The sequence below is a fragment of the Hemibagrus wyckioides genome, linkage group LG14 (assembly GCF_019097595.1).
Source record: "Hemibagrus wyckioides isolate EC202008001 linkage group LG14, SWU_Hwy_1.0, whole genome shotgun sequence".
NCBI classification, from domain to species: domain Eukaryota; kingdom Metazoa; phylum Chordata; class Actinopteri; order Siluriformes; family Bagridae; genus Hemibagrus; species Hemibagrus wyckioides.
Window position 1 is genome coordinate 20245456 of NC_080723.1, and position 23789 is coordinate 20269244.

Here is a 23789-nt window from a genome sequence, read left to right on the forward strand (position 1 = left end):
ATTTCACTCATTAAAATGCAAATCAATGTATAACTTTCCTGAAATGCGTTTTTCTGGATTTTTTTGTTGTTATTCTGCCTCTCACTGTTCAAATACACCTACCATTAAAATTACAGACTGATCATTTCTTTGTCAGTGGGCAAACGTACAAAATCAGCAGGGGATCAAATAATTTTTTCCTTCACTGTATATGTAACAATTGTGATTTTTTAAATTATTTATTTCACTTTAGCATGAGAAATATACAGGGGTTAAGTTGTGATTAATACAGTAGGTGTAACAGCATTTCCATCACACCAAGATTACACATTATATTCTTCATTGAGAGAATAATGTAAAATCTACTTCTACTACTATTATTATTATTATTATTATTATTATTAGGGCCCAAGCACTAGCAGTGCGAAGGGCCCTCTTGTTCTTCTAAGGATCATCATCATTATTATATATATATATATATATATATATATATATATATATATTTTTTTTTTTTTATCATTATTTTTTTTTTCAATCATCCGGGCACTTTTGGGGCTCTTAACATGCTCAAAAACTCATGAAAATCAGCAGACAGGTTGGAATCTGTGGCCTCCTGTCACAGCACCCCCTGGAAATTCTGAATAGAGGATACACACTTGCACATATCCATGTAAAACTTGGTAGACACTTAGATCTCATTGAGCTGAACAACTTTCACATTGCATGTTATTCAGTCTATTCCACAAGATGTGAGTTATTTTGAGTTGTTTGCAAAATGCACCCAATAGAAATTGAAATACTCCTCCTAGGGAATTGATACAACTGCCACCAAACCCAGGCTAAAATGATTTCAAGACATTGATAAAACCGCCACCAAACCCAGGCTAATATGATCTCAAGACATTGATACAACCGCCATCAAACCCAGGCTAAAATGATCTCAAGACATTGATACAACCGCCATCAAACCCAGGCTAAAATGATCTCAAGACATTGATACAACCACCACCAAACCCAGGCTAATATGATCTCAAGACATTGATACAACCGCCACCAAACCCAGGCTAAAATGATCTCAAGACATTGATACAACCGCCACCAAACCCAGGCTAAAATGATCTCAAGACATTGATACAACCGCCATCAAACCCAGGCTAAAATGATCTCAAGACACTGATACAACCACCACCAAACCCAGGCTAATATGATCTCAAGACATTGATACAACCGCCACCAAACCCAGGCTAAAATGATCTCAAGACATTGATACAACCGCCATCAAACCCAGGCTAAAATGATCTCAAGACATTGATACAACCGCCATCAAACCCAGGCTAATATGATCTCAAGACATTGATACAACCGCCACCAAACCCAGGCTAAAATGATCTCAAGACATTGATAATGCAGAATTGATGAGGGATTTTTGATATCTCAAACGGTTCAGCCATGAGGAGCCCTTAAACTTATGGCGAATAAACAGAAACAGCAAGTCGCTAATAACTTCTCTGTACATTAAGTGATCTACATGAAAACTTAGGATTATGTTAAGCATAGAAAGCTGATCACACAGATATGACAACTGTGAGTCTCGGTCATAGCGCCACCAACTGGCAGCAGGAAGGGTGTCATTTTTTGAAATCTCTAATTTTTTGTCCCTTACTTTCACCTGATTTGTTTCAAAATCAGTCAGGATAATGTCAGGACATGGCTGATGTGAAACTGTGAAGGAATTTTTAATACCTTGAATCGTGTTACTATGGCGACGATTTACATGAGAACATAATAGAAGAAAATTAATCTTCTCATATCTTACGAGTGGAAAGGCCTAATGTTCCAAAATATTTCACATAGAGAGTGTAAATGTTTCTGAGAAAGGCCAGTGTGGCTGGTCCCCGGGCGTGGCACAGGGCTGTCACAGCACCCCCTGGAACTTTTGTCAGAAATATAGCTGCACAGCTCATCTTCACTTGGACGTATATGCATGACGCTCGGTATACATTTAGATCTCATTGAGCTAAATGACGTTCATCCACCTGTCATGGGATCTGTTTAACAGGAAGTCAGTTATTTTGGAATGTTTGAAAAACGCACCCGATGGAATTTGATATACTCCTCCTAGGGGATTTGTATGATTTTGATCAAACAGGGTCCAATATGATCTGAAGACATTGAGGAAAATTGTGAAGGGATTCTTGATATCTCAAACAATTCAGCCGTGAGGAGCCCTCAAACTTATGGCGAATAAAAGGAAACAGGAAGTGGCTAATAACTTCGGTGTATATTGAGTGATGTACATCAAACCTCAACTTTATGTTAAGAGAAGAAAGCTGATCACACGGACATGACTACTGTTAGTCTCAGTCAAAGCGCCACCAACTGGCAGCAGGAAGTGTGTCACTTTTAGAAATCTAATGTTTTGTCTCTTACTTTCATCTGATTTGGTTGAAAATCAGTCAGAATAATAGCAAGACATGGCTGATGTGAAAAAGTGAAGGAATTTGTGATATTATGAATGATGTTGCTATGGTGAGGATTTAATTAAGGACATAATACAGCAGGTCCTCGGTTTATGACGTCCTCGACCTATGGCGTTTTGTCGCCATCTCCGATAAATTTATTAAGAAAGTCTTGTTCCATAATTCCGACGTACGGCGTTTGCGATGTTAAAACAAATTTCATGCGGGAACTAGTTGGCGAGAGGAGTGGATGAGGAAGACGGCTTTGTTTACATCGCCGGCATAGGTGAGTGACATAGGAACTTATGTACAGTATGTGAGTTCCGACTTACGGCAAAAATCGCGTTACGTTGCGCAGTAGGAACAGAATTCTGATGTAAGTCAAGGACCCCCTGGAGTAGAAAATGAATGTATCTTAACAGTGGAAAGTCCTAATGTTTCAAAATATTTTACATAGAAAGAACAACTGGTTGTGAGTAAGTTTGCTTAGTTTCATGATTTTGTGATGCTCAAACGGCTCACAACAAATTCATATATCATATATATCAATCTATAACATAAAAAAAAAATTTAGTTTAAAATATGTATACAAATTTTTTTTTCCTGAAATGTGTATAAATTTCTGAGTGACTGTCTCTCTCTCTCTCTCTCTCTCTCTCTCTCTCTATATATATATATATATTATATATATATATATATATATATATATATATATATATATATATATATATATAGATAGATAGATAGATAGATAGATAGATAGATAGATAGATAGATAGATAGATAGATAGATAGATATAGATATAGATATATAACTATATTTAACTAACATAGTAATATAGTTTAGAGGGAGAGTCATTGTCCCTTTTGACATCACTGGACATTGCTATGATCTGTTTCATTACACCCAAACTGTCACTTTTGTCCTTATATAGTTTAGACGAAGAGGCAGTTGTCTTTTTGCCATCAGTGTACATTGCTGTGATCACTTTCATTAGACCCAAATTCTCACTCTTGTCCTTTTGGTATTTCCCCTTTAAATGCATGTACCCACTGTGCCCACTTTGCCTGGTGCACCTGGTCGGCAATAGCGCCATTGCTTGGGCCCAATCATAATATTTATTATTATTATCATTATTATTATTATTAGGTTTCTTTCTCATGAGTGAACAGGTTCTACAGCAGATACAGTTCTACAGTCAGGATTTAGACCTCATCATAGCACAGAGACAGCACTGGGTAAATGACCTGTTACTGGCTTCTGATCAGGGTTGTGTCTCCTTACTGGGGCTACTCGATCTTAGTGCAGCTTCTGACACCATTGACCACACTGTTCTACTTGATAGGCTAGATCATGTTGTTGGTGTTAAAGGATCAGCCCTCTCCTGGCTCAGGCCTTATTGGACTGGCCGACATCAGTTTGTAGATCTAGATGGTGACATCTCTACACATACCAAGGTTATGTTTGGCGTTCCACAAGGTTCTGTTTAAGGTTCACTGCTTTTCTCCCTATATATGCTACCCCTTGGTGCAATTATTCATAAACATGGTATTAGCTTCCACTGTTATGCTGACGGCACACAGCTATATGTTTCAGCTAAGTCAGATGAGAAAACACCAGCTTATTAAGATAGAAGTATGTTTACAGGATATTAGACATTGGATGGCCACTAACTTCCTTCTGCTTAACACAGACAAGACAGAGTACTTGAGCGATCGTTTAGTCTTTTATGATCCGCCATGCCTTCTCTGATCAAAGGGTGCTGGTTACTTGGTAGTACCTCAAGTAGCAAAGGCTACAGCAGGGGGCAGAGCTTTTTCTTTCGAAGCCCCAAAGTTATGGAACAGCCTTTCAATTAATGTTCGGGATTCAGACACAGTCTCAATGTTTAAGTCTAGGCTGAAGACACATCTGTTTAGTCAAGCTTTTAATATATAGTTTTCTTAGGTAAAGAAGCAGATCTCGAAGGTTCATGGACATATTGTGTTTGGTGTAATGGGATGTTTGGATGCTGTCGCCTTACCACTCTCGCAAGTTGCTCAGGTTTGCTGACTGTGAAGTGGTTGGACGCTTTATGTCCCAGGAAGCCTTCATGTCTGTCACCTTCTGGCTCTCCGTTTTAGTTATGCTGTCATAGCTAGTCTTGCCGGAGTCCCTGCCTGCACTTTATACATAATCTACATTGTCTTTAAACATCACATGATCAGAGTCATACTTAATAGCTTTCTCCTTCTCTCTCTGTCTTTCTCTGTCAAGCTATACACCCCACTCCTGAGCTCCCAGTGTTTGCTAGTTTCCACTGTGACCACTGCCCTACCCCTGGTTGGAGTCTCATCGCTTGGTGGTGCCCACTGATGCTGTGGATGGATCTGTGTGGACCAGGAGACAGCCATGGACAGAGCCACTTGGGGACTTTCACACCGTCACAGATCTGCCATTTCATCTGTCAGCACGTGACAGCAAAGAACTAGTGTCTATAATAACCTCAGAAACTACACTGACCTAATAGTTCCTCATGGGCCATTGATTGCTGTTGTAGAAAGGACATTAATCAGTTATAGTTACATTATTTACTGTTTAGTGTCACCCAAATGAGGATGGGTTCCTTTCTGAGCCTGGTTCCTCTCAAGGTTTTGTCCTCATACCATCCCAGGGAGTTTTTACTTACCACCGTTACCACAGTGTTGCTTATTAGGGATAAAATAAGGATAAAATAGTTTAATAATTAAATATCATAATTTATTCTTATTTCTAGTTATTTAGTTATTTTATTATTTTTTATTTTCATTTTTCCCCTCCCCTTTCTCTGTGTCTCTTCTTTTGTAAAGCTGCTTTGAGACACTGTTCATTGTAAAAGGCGCTATAGAAAATAAATTGAATTGAATTGAATTGAGATTCTGAGACAGATGCATTGGTGATTTGTGTATGATGTGTTTAATCAACAATGTAAAGCAAGCGTGTTTACTGATTCAAAAGCTTTTATTAATAATTCAAAGCAGGACATTGCAGTGATCCACACACTTAACACATATTTAGGTGATAATTAAGAAGAAGAGCTGAGTTAAACTGAGGAGTGTGTGAGCTCACATGTTAATAACACAAATGAAATGATGAGAGAGGATGATTTGAGCAGTAAAGGCCACATGTACCACACAGTGAAGCAGTAGAAGGTGAGCTGAGTAAAGTGTGTGTGATCTCACAGCTCTGAGCACTGCTCTGTGTTCACTGTGCTCACCACAGTAGGTTGGTTGTCTTTGGAGGCCTCACAGGTCACCACCTTGTTCCTCCACTGCTCCGGGTGGAGGCTCAGTGTGCTGCTCCAGCTGTAGAAGCCATCAGCGTTCAGAACGGAGGTGCTGCTGCTTTCCCCCGAGCTCCAGCTGCTGCCATCAACCTTCCAGCTCAACTTCCAGTCCGAGGGGAAGCCCTTGTAGGCCACACACATGAGTGTGACCTTCTCCTGCTGCAGCTCCACACTGGAGGGGGGCAGCACCGTCACACTGGGCTGGGTGACACCTACACACACACACAGAGGTGAGACAGGAATGGACAGCTGTCAGTCACTCAGGCTTTGTTTCAGCTCACTGTGTGTGTTTCACTTCCCTTTATATCTTACAGAGCAAAACTGAGATCAGTGGAGCATCACAAACGTTTCACATTCAATTCTAATACTTTTACATCTTACAGCTATAAAGATTTATATTATTGTGAACATTAAAAGTTCAAATTTAATTGTACTGTACATTCAATAATAAGAAATATTAAACATATTTTATAATGTAATTAAACAGCATTTAAAGTAAAACAGATTCATAATTTAAATTAATTCATTCTAGCCTTCAGGTCATCTGTTCATAAAGTCAGAGTCTCTGAGATATTAAATGTAGTTAGAATTATTCAGTGAAACACTGTTACAGTAATTTGCACAAACATAATATATGTTTTGGTTGTAAATTTACTGTAAATTAAAGTGAACTATTAATACTGTAGTGAGATACATTTTGAGAAACCTCTAATATAAGATAAATTTAAGAAACAAAATGACTTTATCCTGACTTCACATTTCATTAAAGGGAATTTAAAGACAAAAAAATCCTACGGACTATAATCTTTTTACTTTTTATGAAGAATATGAACACACTCCATTTCAGTAATTAGTAAACAGGTTACTTACGGCCCACAGACAGTTTGGTTCCTCCACCAAAAGTGTACCACAGTGATACATTCCTATGAAGCCGTCATACAAAAACCTCTGTCACACTACAGTGAACACACACACACACACACACACAAAAACACACAAAAACACACACACACAGAGTTAACTAATTGTGGTTATATTTACAGAACACAACTGTATGATTAATGATTTCTTCATGAGTTAGTTATATCATTAGTTAGTCCTAACTCCTGAAAATTTCCAAGAAATGAAACAAAACTTTCAAGTTTAAACCTTTCTCTCTAATTCACTTATGCATCTTAGACCTAAAAGTATTTTCCAGAAATTCTCCATCAGACTCCAGAATCAAAATTCACACAATAACTCTGTAGTAGTGTGAGAATGACAGTAAGATTGGGGGAATGTGGTAAAGGTGTTTCCATACTTAGAGGACACTTTGCATTGGCAGCACATGCTTCAGTGCTCTGGGAGTGTTTATAGCGCTGTGACTTTAACACTTCATGACTGAGAGCTGCTGCTACAGCAACTTCACCCACAGCTACCATGACTTTCATCCCCGTCTTCATCTGGACACTGATCCTCTGGACTCAAGGTCAGACACTGCTTCATATTTTATCTCTACAATGATCTGTTCATACTAATACACTTATTGTTTCTATTAGAATATTTCAGTTTCATGCTGCGTTATTGTGTATTTTTCAGAATGCAGAGGTCAAGCCACAGTAACTCAGACTCCTGCAGTGAAATCTGCTCTTCCAGGAGAAACAGTCACCATCAACTGTAGAACCAGTCAGGCAGTAGGCAGAGACTCAAATGCTGACCGTTTACACTGGTATCAGCAGAAACCTGGAGAAGCTCCTAAACTCCTGATTAAATTTGCAAATCAGCGTCTGTCAGGTATTCCAGCTCGTTTCAGTGGCAGTGGATCAGGATCAGATTTCACTCTGACCATCAGTGGAGTCCAGACTGAAGATGCCGGAGATTACTACTGTAAAAGTTGGCATTCCATCACTGGCTACTGGTTCACACAGTGTTATAGAGTCGTACAAAAACCTCCCTCAGTCAGATTGTAGAGAGACTGAACTGCTGCAGCTGGGAGTGACTGCAGGTGCTGAGTTGGAGGATGTGATATGACACAATGACACTCTGTGGAGGAGAGGAACCACACCACACTAACTCACAACTCACATTAGAGATCTCTCAGTAATCATCACAGCACACTGCACACAGTCCCTTACATCCAACAGTTTAACATAAATAGTTCTGCAGTTTTCTAGATTGTTGTTTTTCTATTAATCATAATTCAAACTGTTTGGTGGATCATGTCCCATCCAGAATCAATCCCTATTATTAATCTGGTCTCAGCCTCAGTCTCTGTGTCTGTTTCAGGTTACACTATGGTCCTGCAATGGATTCTGACTCATTCACTGGTCCAAGTCCTCTTTTCCTCACAGTCTCTTTCTCAGTGTTTCTGTATTTACCTGGTTCATTCTCTTTATTTCCTAGTTCAGACTGACACCTGGTTAACTGCAGAGGATTCAGGGATACTGTGAGTCTCACACACATCTTGTAGGAAAAATAAAAAGATGAGGGTGTTGAAGATCTTAATGAAGAAGTTTACTGAAGCATAGCAGGGACAAGATACATTAAGTATTTTGGGTTCATATGAGTCAAAAGAACACAGGACAAATCCTGTTCAAACATTTTATACTGTGTTTCCTATTTGTAATTTAAATGAGTTTCACTTTAAATGTAAATTGAGTGCCGGGTGATACTATTCTCTAGTCGGATATCTTTAAATTGTAATCACAGTCACTTTATACCCTTTGTTCAGTGATGGTCCATGATGTCCTCCTGCCATTCCCATACTTATAATTGATTGGATTAAGTGTTTGGTATTGCTGCTTTAAGCCAATATAAAAATACTATACAGACAAACTGAATTGAAAGAAACATATTCCTATATGATTTCGAAGCCTTTTTGGGAATGAACTCTTTCTGATGTGTACAGTGGAGTGGAATCTGGGTTGAGGCAGTCTGTAGTTTCTTACACCTCTTGTTCTCTCCTCAACTTAAACAGTTTTATTTTTTTAATGAAAATTTATTTAATCCATCGGTCATCCTCCTGAGTCATGAGACCACCTCACTTCCTCTACTTTTAGACTAAAGATTCTCTTCAGACAACCCTCCAGTCCTCCTGCCTGCTCTCCCTCTCTTGGACTACTTTAAAGTGACCATCAGCAGCTTCCCTCTAACACATAATAGTTCACATCTTCTGGATCTGGTCTTCATCTGTCTATCAGCCATCCCTTCTTTACCTAACACTATCTATTTAAACCCCTCCCAGACTTCCTGAATGCTCTACAGTTTTTTTTTTTTCTTATTCTTCTGTGGCTTTCCTCATCATATGGTTCTGCACAGATTTCATGATGTCTGGTAGACATCTCATCATAGCAGATCATCAAATGAAATTAAATCTCAGTAAGACTGAGCTGCTGTACATTCCTGAAGAAGCTTCTCCATGTCAGAATATTGTGCTCTCTATGTAGAATTCTTGAGTTACGCCATTTGAGCTTCTCTCCACATATTGCATTAAGACTCTTCTCTGACTTGGCCCCCAGGTGGAGGAATGAACTTCCTCTGGCTGACTGAAAAGCTGAGTCACTGTCTATCTTCAAAGAAAGTCAACTTCCATTTGTGCTGTTGTAGTAACCAAAGCTACAGTATCTCCTCTAACAGGGATTTAGCTTCATAATATTTTATTAGTCAGTGAGGATGTTTTTTTTTGAAGATTACAAAGCACTTCTACATCTGTAAATCACTCTGGATAAGGGAATATGCCAAATGCTGGAAATGTAAATTTTCTCAAGACAGAGAGTGCATTACAGAAGTTATACCTGTTAGATGTAGCACATTACACACACTTCCTCTCTAGTTAAATAGTTATTTTTTATCCCTGAATGACTGATTAACTGCATTCATCTTAAAGTGATTAAAGTATATCACATATTCCATGAATTTTATATCATCAGGACCTTTAAGATTGTCCAAAAGTCAGACACAACATTTCTGTAACTATCTGCTTACTAGTTAAGTCATGATTAACTCAGAGCAGTCTGTTGTATCTGGGCCATGATGATGCTGATAGACGCATCACTACATGAACAAGACTGAATAAAGATTAAAGAAAAAAATTGAGCTCTTTCTTTATATTTGATTTTTTTTTCTTTCTTTTTTATTATTTCATCACAATAGTTCTTCATTTTGGTTCTAGTTTCTGGGTTATAGTGTGAGCTTGGAACTGTCTACATTCTCTGTGTCAATCAGTGTCTTGACGCCTATTATGGATTACAACTACAAGTATTAGAAGATTTAAATATGAAAAAAGCAGTAGATGTGTCATTCTTATCAAGGTTTTTATTTTCCATTAAAACAGGGAAAATATCATTTTAAATGTTTTCTCAAACATCAGTTTATTCTTTAAGTTATTTTATCGAAATTTGTTAAATATTTTTATAGTTCCGTTTATAGTTTACAAATTCTGACCAATCAAAGAAATAAGACGTGAAAGTGTTCCTCCTCACCTGGTTGTATATAAAGAGGCAGATTGAAGAGTGAAATACACACACACACACACACACATTTGCATGAACTGCACTAAGATGCAGAATAAATCACCACTTTCAGCAGATGTTCATGGTTCTTCAGCTAAACTCACTCAAGCACAACACACAGCGCTGCACTCGACCTGCTGTTAAAGGTGCTGTTCCAAATCTCTGCCAAAGACACTTCACTAATGAAAAAGGAGACCTGCTTTCCACATTGAAGCTTTATTTCAGCAGAGCTACACCACTGACATCACCTCAGACTGCTAAGCATGGTTTAAAGCGTACACTTGAATTCTAGTGGACTTCACAGCGGCTCTTTCGGAACGAGGCGACCTGAGTGGTGTCGTGGTGGGAGACGGTACAGCCGAACACCTCAGCCTCTTCCCAGCGTTCTTTGCTGGCGGTCAGGGTGCTGCTGCGTCTGTAGTCACCATTCTTCTGTTCTTCTGTGCTGGTCAGAACCCCCTCGTTCACCTCAGCACCATCCACGGTCCAGCTCAGCAGCGCCCCCTGTGGAGAATAGGCCGAGAGCAGGCAGAGCAGTGAGGCCGTTCCCTCAGAGCGCTGCAGAGAGGAGGGAGGGAGCAGAGACACGGAGGGCTTCACCATCGGACCAGCTGAAGAACGAACACACACACACACACACACACAATTAGATTAATGTTAATGTGAACTCTATCATACTGAACATGGTGATATTTGGTCCTTCAGTTCAGCTGTAGAGCAGATGCAGTAGTTTATCTGCTCATCGTACAACAGGACACAATTCTGATAACATTATCCAACCAAACTGCAGCTGAATAAAATCTCCATCTATTAAATAAAACACACCGTGCTTAAATAACCATCACACCATGGTAAAGTCATCTCCGTTCAATTTTTTAGATTATCTTAATAATTATTTATGGGTTATAATTTAATGGTAAAATCATGTTTATGTTTCACTGCTACACAAATTTCCATTGTGATAATTATTTAGAGTAACACAAAGCAAAAATGAAAAGAAATATCTTAGTCACTCATCTGTTTAAACTCAGTGATGTTTCAGTAAAAAGGTCTGACTATGGAGCACAGTGTACTGTACACACTGCAGAAGACTGGAGGAGAAATAACACTGAATGATGGATTAGTGATGAGATTCCTCTCTAAAGTCAGAAACACAATATACATGACACATAAATATAATAAATAATAACTTTTTAATGCTGGTCACTTCTACGTCTCCTCTGTAGTCAGTCTGAATCCTGATGGAATTAAAGAGAAAATCTGAATTTCTGTTATTTCTCTACTGCATTTATACACTTGAAACAAATCTGTCATAAACATTTAAACATATCTTTCTAATTCACCTATTTATGCATCTTAGACCTAAAGGTATTTTCCAGAAAATCGCCATCTGACTCCAGAAGTAAAATTCACACAATAACTCTGTAGTTAAATTTAGGATTAAATTTTCATAGAACATGTGTATCATCTCAAAGAGTTAAAACCCTGTAGAAGCCTGATCTGACTTTTCCTTCATAAACTGAATAAACACATTTTTGTTGTTTTCTCTTACATCATTCAATTCTTTAGTCATTCTCACACTTATGGTGCTTAGTGTCACTATTGAAAACATCACCGCATTGCAAATATCAAGTTCATCAAATTCATTTCTGTTCTCTCTGAACCCTACATACTTACTCCAGCTAAAATATCCTGCTCACAAAGACTGGTTTTCATACAGCTCTGTATTCATCTCTTCCTGAATGTATGGTTCTTGCAGCAAAATTCCAAAAACACACAAGATGTCCACAGCATTCCTACCTAATGGTCAGGTTTCCAGTTGCCCTTATATTGTCTTACTAATAAATGATAGTTTGGTATGAATGATATGACTCATTGTGGTGTTTGACATTAACTCCAGATTATCAGAAAACATGAAAGATAAAATTCATTCTATTCATTAGCTGTGGTTAATCTTAGGGCATCAATGACCTGCTACATCAGCAAGTGCATTGATGACATGACTCCAAGACAATCTCCATATGCTCCAATCAGAAGTCATGAATGACTGCAAAGGTGCATGTGCTGCTGAGAAACAGAGACTCTGCCTTCATAGCAGTTGATAAGGTGGCCCTTAGTACATTAAGGGTCAAACTGTCCCGGGCCATCAGAAAGGCAAATTGAGCACAAGCCCAAAGATTTCACAGCCACTTCCAAGCCAGCAGCAACACCTGGTGCATATGGCAGGGCAACCAGGTGATCACTAACTACAGGACAACTTCACCTACCTGTGACAGTGATGCCCCCTTCAAGATGAGCTGAACTACTTCTATGCTCAGTTTGAGGTGCAGAACAATGTGGTAGCAAGGAAGACAACCTCTCCTCCCTGTGACCAGGTGCTTTGTCTTACCACAAAGAGTTAACCCAGAGAATGCTGCTTGACTAGATAACATACCTAGCAGAGTGCTCAGAGGATGTGCAGAACAGCTGGTTGATGTCTTCACTGACATTTCCAACATTCCACTGAGCAGTGCTGTCGTACCAACATGTCTCAAGAACACTACCACCCTCCCTGTGCCGAAGACATCTTCAGTGTCGTTGTTACGTGCTTGATGTTAAAGAGGGATGATACTGTAACATTTGTTACTGGGTCTGGAACAGATCAAAAAGGACACAGAAGAGTGGTGTGCTTCAAAAGATTTTACTGACGCATCAAGTAAAAGTGAAAGTGTGCAAATAATCATTTAATAAAAGAAGGAATATGAGATTCAGCACACAGAAAATAAAGGAGTGTTACCCAAATCAAAGAAATAAACAAAACAAAAACAGAAAAATTGGCAGAAAGTCATGACGTCACAATTATGATTGACAGCTGAGTCAGCCAATAATCCTGACTTAGAGGCAGAGTAAAGAATAGCACAAAAGGAAAGGAGAGTGAAAAATAAACACAATATACACATCATACGTGGAACCTAACAGTCATTCACAGTCGTTCCTTAGCATCTGACTGAAAAGCTGAGTCTGCTGGGCCTCTAGATCAGGACTTCTTGACTGTAAGACCTCAGTCAGTGCAGATCAAGAGCAGCATGTCCAAGATCGCCACAATGAGCACTGAGGCCACTCAGGTCTGTGTGCTCAGTCCACTGTTGTACACTCTGCTCACTCACAACTGTGTGGCAACGCACAGCTCAAACAACATCATTAAGTTTACTAATGGCACAACTGTGTTGAGTTTCATGAGCAATAATCATGAGTCAGCATACAGAGAGGAGGTGAAACAGCTAACAGCCTAACTGACTGTTTCTTCCCAGAGAAACTGTCACCATCAACTGTAAATCGAACCGTGCACATGCGGCTCTCGAGGGAGCTGGCTGTGTATGTTGCGAAACTTTTCCTCTTTGTAAACTCCACTCTCGCTTGATTGTTTTTTCCAGCCAAGCGCCTGCGCCTCATGACTCGGGTCCCTCGTCTGCTGACACAGCTTGTCGAATTAGATCATGGATCTCGCAGGTTGAGTTATTGGAGGCGGAATGAGAGAGGGGTGTTCCCCTTTCTCTTGCTCTCTCTCCTGACTCGAATTTCCCCACTTCAGCTCCGGGAGCTCGTTTTGCGATTTCTCCTGACCCGAACAAGGAATTTTTGTCTTCATCGGACTCTGAGGAGCTTGATGTGGGCAACAAGGAGCAAACATCATTTGAAATTCTGTGGTGTTGGCAAAGCTCCTGAAGGTGATCATATGTGCTGTTGCTAAGCTTAGCTTAGTTTGACAGGATGAAAGGTTAGTGTTGTCCGCTATGAGTTTGACAATCTCTGACTAACTTTACGCTGCCTTCCACCTCTATGCAGGCATCTCACTTTTTTCCACACTTCCACACTAAAGAGTCAAGGTTGTGGAATAATCTTTATTCTGCTTGACTGTTCTCCTCAGCCACTGCTGACTATTCAGCCATTGTGGACTTAGATGAACAGGGGTATGCAGCGATGCCTAGGTTTGAAGAAAAGCTTGCAGGCTATCTCTCCCCTTCAATGGCTTCATGGAGCATGTCCGCATTCCCACTGAGGCACTGTTGGGACAAACTGGCTTTATAGAGAAGGCCTACGATCCTGCAGGTTAATCCATTGCAGTTCTGCACACAATGGCAGATTTGCAGTTGTTCCAAGCTGACCTGCTATAGGAGCTCATCTGAGGGAAGAGGCTCACCATTTAGGTCTGAACTCTGCCAGGCCACAGATTTAGACCTCTGTGCCACAAAGCATACAGGTTCTCAGGGATTCCCCTTTAAGGCCATTTCCAGTGCTGCCTACCCCGCCACCTCCGGTGCATTGGGTTTCAACCAAGACATCTCCTGGCATGTGGCGGCGTTGGCATTCCCGTTCCCATAGCGTCATGACACAGCATCGAGTTCCCTCGAAAGGGAACTACACCAGGTTACGTATGTAATCCAGTTCTCTGAAAAGGGCATGAGGCAATAGCCATACCCTGGGCACCCACAGTTGAAGCTGGAGTAATGTTACATAGACTCACTTTTATGTTCCTGCCAGTGCCTAACCCTTTGTCACATGACCTACCTGAGCTGATAAATCTGCGTGATTTCACACAGAGCTTCAGACATAAAAGTGTTTTCACAGTGTCAGCCATGACACCGCGTCTCATTCCTCAGTTCACAGGGAACCGGGTTACATACGTAACCTGGTGTAGTTTTTTTCAGTTATGGTGCTTACTGTCACAATTGGAAATATCACAGTTTTCCAAATATCAAGTATCTGATTTCTGCTGTATCTGATCCCCTACACACCAATTTTTATTATTAGTCTTTCTAATGATTGATCAGGTTCTACAGCAGATACTGAGACAGATGCACTGGTGATTTGTGTATGATGTGTATAATCAGCAATAAAAAGCGAGCATGTTTATTGATTCAAAAGCTTTTATTAATAATTCAAAGCAGGACATTGCAGTGATCCACACACTTAACACATATTTAGGTGATAATTAAGAAGAAGAGCTGAGTTAAACTGAGGAGTGTGTGAGCTCACATGTTAATAACACAAATGAAATGATGAGAGAGGATGATTTGAGCAGTAAAGGCCACATGTACCACACAGTGAAGCAGTAGAAGGTGAGCTGAGTAAAGTGTGTGTGATCTCACAGCTCTGAGCACTGCTCTGTGTTCACTGTGCTCACCACAGTAGGTTGGTTGTCTTTGGAGGCCTCACAGGTCACCACCTTGTTCCTCCACTGCTCCGGGTGGAGGCTCAGTGTGCTGCTCCAGCTGTAGAAGCCGTCAGCGTTCAGAACGGAGGTGCTGCTGCTTTCCCCCGAGCTCCAGCTGCTGCCATCAACCTTCCAGCTCAACTTCCAGTCCGAGGGGAAGCCCTTGTAGGCCACACACATGAGTGTGACCTTCTCCTGCTGCAGCTCCACACTGGAGGGGGGCAGCACCGTCACACTGGGCTGGGTGACACCTACACACACACACAGAGGTGAGACAGGAATGGACAGCTGTCAGTCACTCAGGCTTTGTTTCAGCTCACTGTGTGTGTTTCACTTCCCTTTATATCTTACAGAGCAGAACTGAGATCAGTGGAGCATCACAAACGTTTCACATTCAATTCAAATACTTTTACATCTTACAGCTATAATGATTTATATTATTGTGAACTCTGATAGTTCAAATTTAATTGCACTATACATTCAATAAAAATAAATATTTTATAATATTTTATAATATGATTAAACATTTAAATTAAAACAAATTTATAATTTAAATAAAATCTTGCTAGCATTCAGGTCATCTGTTCATACAGTCAGAGTCTCTGAGATTATTTTTTTTAGAAATAATCAGCGAAACACTGTTACAGTACTTTTCACAAACAACGATAGATGTTTTGGTCGTACATTCAATGTAAATTAAAGTGAACTCTTAGTACTATAGTCAGATACATTTTGTGAAACCTCTAAAATAAAAAAAAATTGAGAAGCAGAACAAATTTTTGTCTAAACATCACATTTCATTAAAGGGAATTTAAAGACGAAAGACAAACCTATGGACTATAACCATTACAATTTTTATGAAGAATCTGAACACACTCCATTTCAGTAATTAATAAACAGGTTACTTACGGCCCACAGACAGTTTGGTTCCTCCACCAAAGGTGTACCACAGTGATGCATTCCTATGAAGCCGTCGTTTAAAAACTTCTGTCACACTACAGTGAACAGACACACACACACACAGTGTGTAGAGCGTTAACTAATTGTGGTTATATTTACAGAACACAACTGTATCATTAATGAATTCTTTATGAGTTAGTTATATCATTAGTTACTCCTAACTCCTGAAAATCTCCAAGAAATGAAAGAAATCTTTCAAGTTCTCTCCAATTCACGTATTTATGCATTAATAACTCTGTAGTAGTGTGAGAATGACAGTAAGATTGTTGGAATGTGGTAAAGGTGTTTCCATACTTAGACGACACTTTGCATTGGCAGCACATGCTTCAGTGCTCTGGGAGTGTTTATAGCGCTGTGACTTTAACACTTCATGACTGAGAGCTGCTGCTACAGCAACTTCACCCACAGCTACCATGACTTTCATCCCCGTCTTCATCTGGACACTGATCCTCTGGACTCAAGGTCAGACACTGCTTCATATTTTATCTCTACAATGATCTGTTCATACTAATACACTTATTGTTTCTATTAGAATATTTCAGTTTCATGCTGCGTTATTGTGTATTTTTCAGAATGCAGAGGTCAAGCCACAGTAACTCAGACTCCTGCAGTGAAATCTGCTCTTCCAGGAGAAACAGTCACCATCAACTGTAGAACCAGTCAGGCAGTGCATCATCACAGCTCATATGGTCACATCTTACACTGGTATCAGCAGAAACCTGGAGAAGCTCCTAAACTCCTGATTAAGCTTGCAAATCAGCGAGAGTCAGGTATTCCAGCTCGTTTCAGTGGCAGTGGATCTGGATCTGATTTCACTCTGACCATCAGTGGAGTCCAGACTGAAGATGCAGGAGATTACTACTGTCAGAGTTACCATTCCATCACTGGCTACTGGTTCACACAGTGTTATAGAGTCGTACAAAAACCTCCCTCAGTCAGATTGTAGAGAGACTGAACTGCTGCAGTTGGGAGTGACTGCAGGTGCTGAGTTGGAGGATGTGATACGACACAATGACACTCTGTGGAGGAGAGGAACCACACCACACTAACTCACAACTCACATTAGAAATCACTTTAGAAATCATCACACCACACCGTACACATTCCATCACATCCAACAGTTTAACATAAATATTTCTGTACTTTTCTAGATTGTTGTTGTTCTATTTATCATAACTCAAACTGTTTGGTGGATCATTTCCCATTTACTCAGTCTCTGTTACTAATCCTACATTCTCTGATTCTGACCCAGAAACAATTCCTATTATTAATCTGGTCTCAGCCTCAGTCTCTGTGTCTGTCTTGTGCCTGTTTCAGGTTACAGTCTGGTCCTGCTCTGGATTCTGACTCAGTCACTGGTGTAACTCCTCTTGTCCGCAGACTCTTTCTCAGTGTTTCTGTATAAACCTGGTGTTCATTCTCTTTATTTCCTGGTGCAGACTGAGACTATCTTCTTCATCCATCTATCATACATCCCTGCCTCACCTACCATTATCTATTTTCATCAGCTGAAACTAAATCTCAGCAAGTTGAAGCTGATGTAGATCCCAGGAGAATCTTCCCCATGTCAGGATGCTGTGCTCTCTGAGTTACACCATCTGACATTCTCTCTTCATATTAAGACTCTTCTCTGACTTGGCCCCCAGGTGGAGGAATGAACTTCCTCTGGCTGAATGAAAAGCTGAGTCACTATCTGTCTTCAAAGAAAGACCAATTCCCTTCAAACACCAAGCACTAAAATGAGAACTTGTTAAACTTCTACTGTTGTTGTGCTGCTCTACTAATGCTAACTAATCATGAACAGTGATTTAACTTCAAAATATTTTATTAGACAATGAGGATGTGTTTTGCTGGAGATTACAAAACACTTCTCCCTCACTCTGGATTAGGTCATCTGCCAAATACTGTAAATGTAAATATTTTTAAGACAGAGTGCATTACTACTTCCTGTGCTTCAGGTATCCTTCCTGTTTGCTGATATATTGAATCAGGAGACATATAGCATGGAGGTGTGGTGACCCAGTAAAAGTGAAAGCTACAAACACGTGCCTGCCCCATCCTAAACAAAACCACATTTTTTCTGAAATTTGATGAGACAACATTGAAGACCAATTCTATTCAAACACCAACCACTAAACCAAGCACTTAAAAAAACTCATCTTCCTCTGTTCATCAAGAACAGTGATTTAACTTCAAAATATTTTATTAGACCCTGAGGATGTGTTTTGCTAGAAATTACAAAGCACTTCTCCCTCACTCTGGATAAGGGCATCTGCCAGATGCTGTAGATGTAAATATTCTTAATATAGAGAATGCATTACTACTTCCTGTGCTGTCCTGTGCTTCAGGTTTGCTTCTTGTCTGCTGATATATTGTATAATCATGGGACAGATAGCATTTAGGTGTTGTTCTAATTTATTCATATTCCTCCAGTTGATAACCCAGTATTATCCATTACTCCTGACTGTTTTTTCTATCTGTTCTTATCATTAAAGAAACTTCATTGTAACATTGATGCAGATGGATTAAATGTACAATCCATGTGCAGAGTTTTATTAAGAAATTGGAGCATACAAATCCATATCTTGATACAGCGAGAACAAACAGGAAACAGGGAGTCCAAAAACCAGAAAATAGCTATCAGCATGGCGACAAATCCAAAATGTGGCTAGGAGTGGATAGATAGATAGATAGATAGATAGATAGATAGATAGATAGATAGATAGATAGATAGATAGATAGATAGATAGATAGATAGATAGATAGATAGATAGATAGATAGATAGATAGATAGATAGATAGATAGATAGATAGATAGATAGATACTTTATTCATCCCAAAGGGAAATTCACAGTTTCCAGCAGTATCCACAAACACAGGTAATAGATAAAATAGGAAGGAATTTAACAAAAATACTAAAATACCCAAATTAGGGTACAAAAATACAACAAAAAATATATCAAACAAAAAATATAATATATTACAAAAATATATCAAATAACAAAACATAAAATATTACAAAATATAGCAGAATATAACAATACAAGAAAATATAGCAGAAAAATACTAAATATTTTTTATTTAGATTTAGGAATAAATATGGAGAATGAGATGAACAAGATAAGTAATGTGTAAGACAAGTGATTAAGGTTACAGACCTATTCGATGTGCAAAAACTGTTATGTGCAAAAACTGCATGTTTATGAGTCCTGTGCAAATCTCAGTGTATTGAGAGTTCTGTATAAACCAGAGTGTATTGTGTAGTGTGTGTTTTATTGTACAGTCCAGTACAGAGAGAAGAGTAGTGTTAGCACTGACTCCTCCCACCCCGTGTGGAATTAAAGAGTCGCATGGCATGGGGTAGGAAGGACCTCCTCAGTCTGTCAGTGGAGCAGGGCAGTGACAGCAACCTGAAGCTGCTTCTCTGTCTGGAGATGATGTTGTACAGTGGATGCAGTGGATTGTCCATGATGGACAGGAGCCTGCTCAGTGCCCTCTTCTCTGCCACTGATGTCAGGCTTTCCAGTTCTGAGCCTACAATCGAGCCTGCCTTCCTCACCAGCTTGTCCAGACGTGAGGTGTCCTTCTTCTTCTTTATCTTTAACTCAAACTGTTTGGTGGATCATTTCCCATTTACTCAGTCTCTGTTACTAATCCTACATTCTCTGATTCTGACCCAGAAACAATTCCTATTATTAATCTGGTCTCAGCCTCAGTCTCTGTGTCTGTCTTGTGCCTGTTTCAGGTTACAGTCTGGTCCTGCTCTGGATTCTGACTCAGTCACTGGTGTAACTCCTCTTGTCCGCAGACTCTTTCTCAGTGTTTCTGTATAAACCTGGTGTTCATTCTCTTTATTTCCTGGTGCAGACTGAGACTATCTTCTTCATCCATCTATCATACATCCCTGCCTCACCTACCATTATCTATTTTCATCAGCTGAAACTAAATCTCAGCAAGTTGAAGCTGATGTAGATCCCAGGAGAATCTTCCCCATGTCAGGATGCTGTGCTCTCTGAGTTACACCATCTGACATTCTCTCTTCATATTAAGACTCTTCTCTGACTTGGCCCCCAGGTGGAGGAATGAACTTCCTCTGGCTGAATGAAAAGCTGAGTCACTATCTGTCTTCAAAGAAAGACCAATTCCCTTCAAACACCAAGCACTAAAATGAGAACTTGTTAAACTTCTACTGTTGTTGTGCTGCTCTACTAATGCTAACTAATCATGAACAGTGATTTAACTTCAAAATATTTTATTAGACAATGAGGATGTGTTTTGCTGGAGATTACAAAACACTTCTCCCTCACTCTGGATTAGGTCATCTGCCAAATACTGTAAATGTAAATATTTTTAAGACAGAGTGCATTACTACTTCCTGTGCTTCAGGTATCCTTCCTGTTTGCTGATATATTGAATCAGGAGACATATAGCATGGAGGTGTGGTGACCCAGTAAAAGTGAAAGCTACAAACACGTGCCTGCCCCATCCTAAACAAAACCACATTTTTTCTGAAATTTGATGAGACAACATTGAAGACCAATTCTATTCAAACACCAACCACTAAACCAAGCACTTAAAAAAACTCATCTTCCTCTGTTCATCAAGAACAGTGATTTAACTTCAAAATATTTTATTAGACCCTGAGGATGTGTTTTGCTAGAAATTACAAAGCACTTCTCCCTCACTCTGGATAAGGGCATCTGCCAGATGCTGTAGATGTAAATATTCTTAATATAGAGAATGCATTACTACTTCCTGTGCTGTCCTGTGCTTCAGGTTTGCTTCTTGTCTGCTGATATATTGTATAATCATGGGACAGATAGCATTTAGGTGTTGTTCTAATTTATTCATATTCCTCCAGTTGATAACCCAGTATTATCCATTACTCCTGACTGTTTTTTCTATCTGTTCTTATCATTAAAGAAACTTCATTGTAACATTGATGCAGATGGATTAAATGTACAATCCATGTGCAGAGTTTTATTAAGAAATTGGAGCATACAAATCCATATCTTGATACAGCGAGAACAAACAGGAAACAGGGAGTCCAAAAACCAGAAAATAGCTATCAGCATGGCGACAAATCCAAAATGTGGCTAGGAGTGGATAGATAGATAGATAGATAGATAGATAGATAGATAGATAGATAGATAGATAGATAGATAGATAGATAGATAGATAGATAGATAGATAGATAGATAGATAGATAGATAGATAGATAGATAGATAGATAGATAGATACTTTATTCATCCCAAAGGGAAATTCACAGTTTCCAGCAGTATCCACAAACACAGGTAATAGATAAAATAGGAAGGAATTTAACAAAAATACTAAAATACCCAAATTAGGGTACAAAAATACAACAAAAAATATATCAAACAAAAAATATAATATATTACAAAAATATATCAAATAACAAAACATAAAATATTACAAAATATAGCAGAATATAACAATACAAGAAAATATAGCAGAAAAATACTAAATATTTTTTATTTAGATTTAGGAATAAATATGGAGAATGAGATGAACAAGATAAGTAATGTGTAAGACAAGTGATTAAGGTTACAGACCTATTCGATGTGCAAAAACTGTTATGTGCAAAAACTGCATGTTTATGAGTCCTGTGCAAATCTCAGTGTATTGAGAGTTCTGTATAAACCAGAGTGTATTGTGTAGTGTGTGTTTTATTGTACAGTCCAGTACAGAGAGAAGAGTAGTGTTAGCACTGACTCCTCCCACCCCGTGTGGAATTAAAGAGTCGCATGGCATGGGGTAGGAAGGACCTCCTCAGTCTGTCAGTGGAGCAGGGCAGTGACAGCAACCTGAAGCTGCTTCTCTGTCTGGAGATGATGTTGTACAGTGGATGCAGTGGATTGTCCATGATGGACAGGAGCCTGCTCAGTGCCCTCTTCTCTGCCACTGATGTCAGGCTTTCCAGTTCTGAGCCTACAATCGAGCCTGCCTTCCTCACCAGCTTGTCCAGACGTGAGGTGTCCTTCTTCTTTATGCTGCCTCCCCAGCACACTGCCACATAGAACAGGGCACCCGCCACAACAGTCTGATAGAACATCTGCAGTAGCATTTTGCAGATGTTAAAGGAAGCCAGCCTTCTTAGGAAGTACAACCGGCTCTGTCCTTTCCTACACAGAGCGTCTGTGTTGGCAGTCCAGTCCATTCTTTCATCTAGCTGTACTCCAAGGTACTTGTACGTTTTGGCACCATCTTCCTGGTCTTTGTAGTGTTGAGGTGCAGATGGTTAACATCACACCATGCAACGAAGTCCTGTATCAGTTGTCTGTACTCTTCCTCCTGTCCCTTCCTGATACAGCCAACGATAGCAGTATCATCCGCAAACTTATGCATGTGGCAGAGCTCTGAGCTATACTGACAGTCTGAGGTGTGGATGGTGAACAGGACCGGAGAGAGAACAGTCCCTTGTGGTGCCCCAGTACTGCTGACCACAGTGTCAGACCTGCAATCTCCCAGTCTCACGTACTGAGGTCTGTCTGTCAGGTAGTCTGTGATCCACACAATCAGGTGTGAGCTTACTCCCGTCTCTGTTAGTTTGTCTCTGAGGAGCAGCGGCTGGATGGTGTTGAATGTACTGGAGAAGTCCAAAAATGTTATTCTCACAGCCCCGCTGCTGCTGTCCAGGTGAGAGAGGGATCTGTGTAGCATGTAAGTAATGGCATCCTCTACTCCCACCTTCTCCTGGTATGCAAACTGCAGAGGGTCGAGGGCATGGTGGACCTGTGGCCTAATGTGGTGTAGCATCACCCGCTCCATGGTCTTCATTATGTGAGACGTCAGGGCGACTGGCCTGAAGTCATTCAGCTCTCCAGGGCGTGGTTTCTTTGGGACTGGGATGATGCAGGATGTTTTCCACTGCTGAGGTACCCTCTCCTGCTCCAGGCTCAGGTTAAAGATGTGCTGTGAAGGGTCTCCCAGCTCCATTGCGCAGGCCTTCAGTAGTTGTGGAGATACTCCATCTGGGCCTGCAGCTTTGCTGGGACGGAGTCTCCTCAGCTCTCCGCACACCTGGGCTGCTGTGATCATGGGTGGATGATTATTCTCCTCCTCTGTGCCATAGTTGTTCTCAGTGGGTAGATTGAGAGCAGAAGTGGGGATGGGGGGTGCAGTGTACTGAGGTGTGAATGAGTTGGGGTCGTCAAACCTGTTGAAGAAATTATTTAGCTGGTTCGCCATTCCCACACCTCCTTCAATGGTGTTACCCTGCTTTGAGCTGCATCTGGTTATTGTCTTCATTCCGCTCCATACTTCCTTCATGCTGTTGTTTTGCAACCTCTGCTCCAGCTTTCTTCTGTACTGCTCCTTCACCTCCCTGAGCTGGACTTTTAGTTCCTTCTGCACACGCTTAAGCTCCTGCTGATCACCATC

General features: G+C 40.1%; 4 gene segments (V, D, J or C); 1 reads left to right on the top strand and 3 right to left on the bottom strand.

Moving 5' to 3' along the window:
- Window positions 1–5499: 5499 nt before the first annotated feature.
- LOC131364599 (immunoglobulin lambda constant 6-like) lies at window positions 5500–7228 on the bottom strand. The segment is given in 3 exon segments: window positions 5500–5955; window positions 6614–6666; window positions 7152–7228. Coding segments are annotated over 3 exon segments (450 nt in total).
- A 2916-nt stretch (window positions 7229–10144) lies between these two features.
- LOC131365018 (immunoglobulin lambda constant 6-like) lies at window positions 10145–15526 on the bottom strand. The segment is given in 3 exon segments: window positions 10145–10844; window positions 12668–12864; window positions 15398–15526. Coding segments are annotated over 2 exon segments (387 nt in total).
- Window positions 15223–16710, bottom strand: LOC131364600 (immunoglobulin lambda constant 6-like). The segment is given in 3 exon segments: window positions 15223–15678; window positions 16337–16389; window positions 16682–16710. Coding segments are annotated over 3 exon segments (402 nt in total).
- A 90-nt stretch (window positions 16711–16800) lies between these two features.
- LOC131364601 (probable non-functional immunoglobulin kappa variable 6D-41) lies at window positions 16801–20179 on the top strand. The segment is given in 4 exon segments: window positions 16801–16849; window positions 16960–17281; window positions 17705–17745; window positions 20133–20179. Coding segments are annotated over 4 exon segments (459 nt in total).
- The last annotated feature ends 3610 nt before the right edge of the window (window positions 20180–23789 follow it).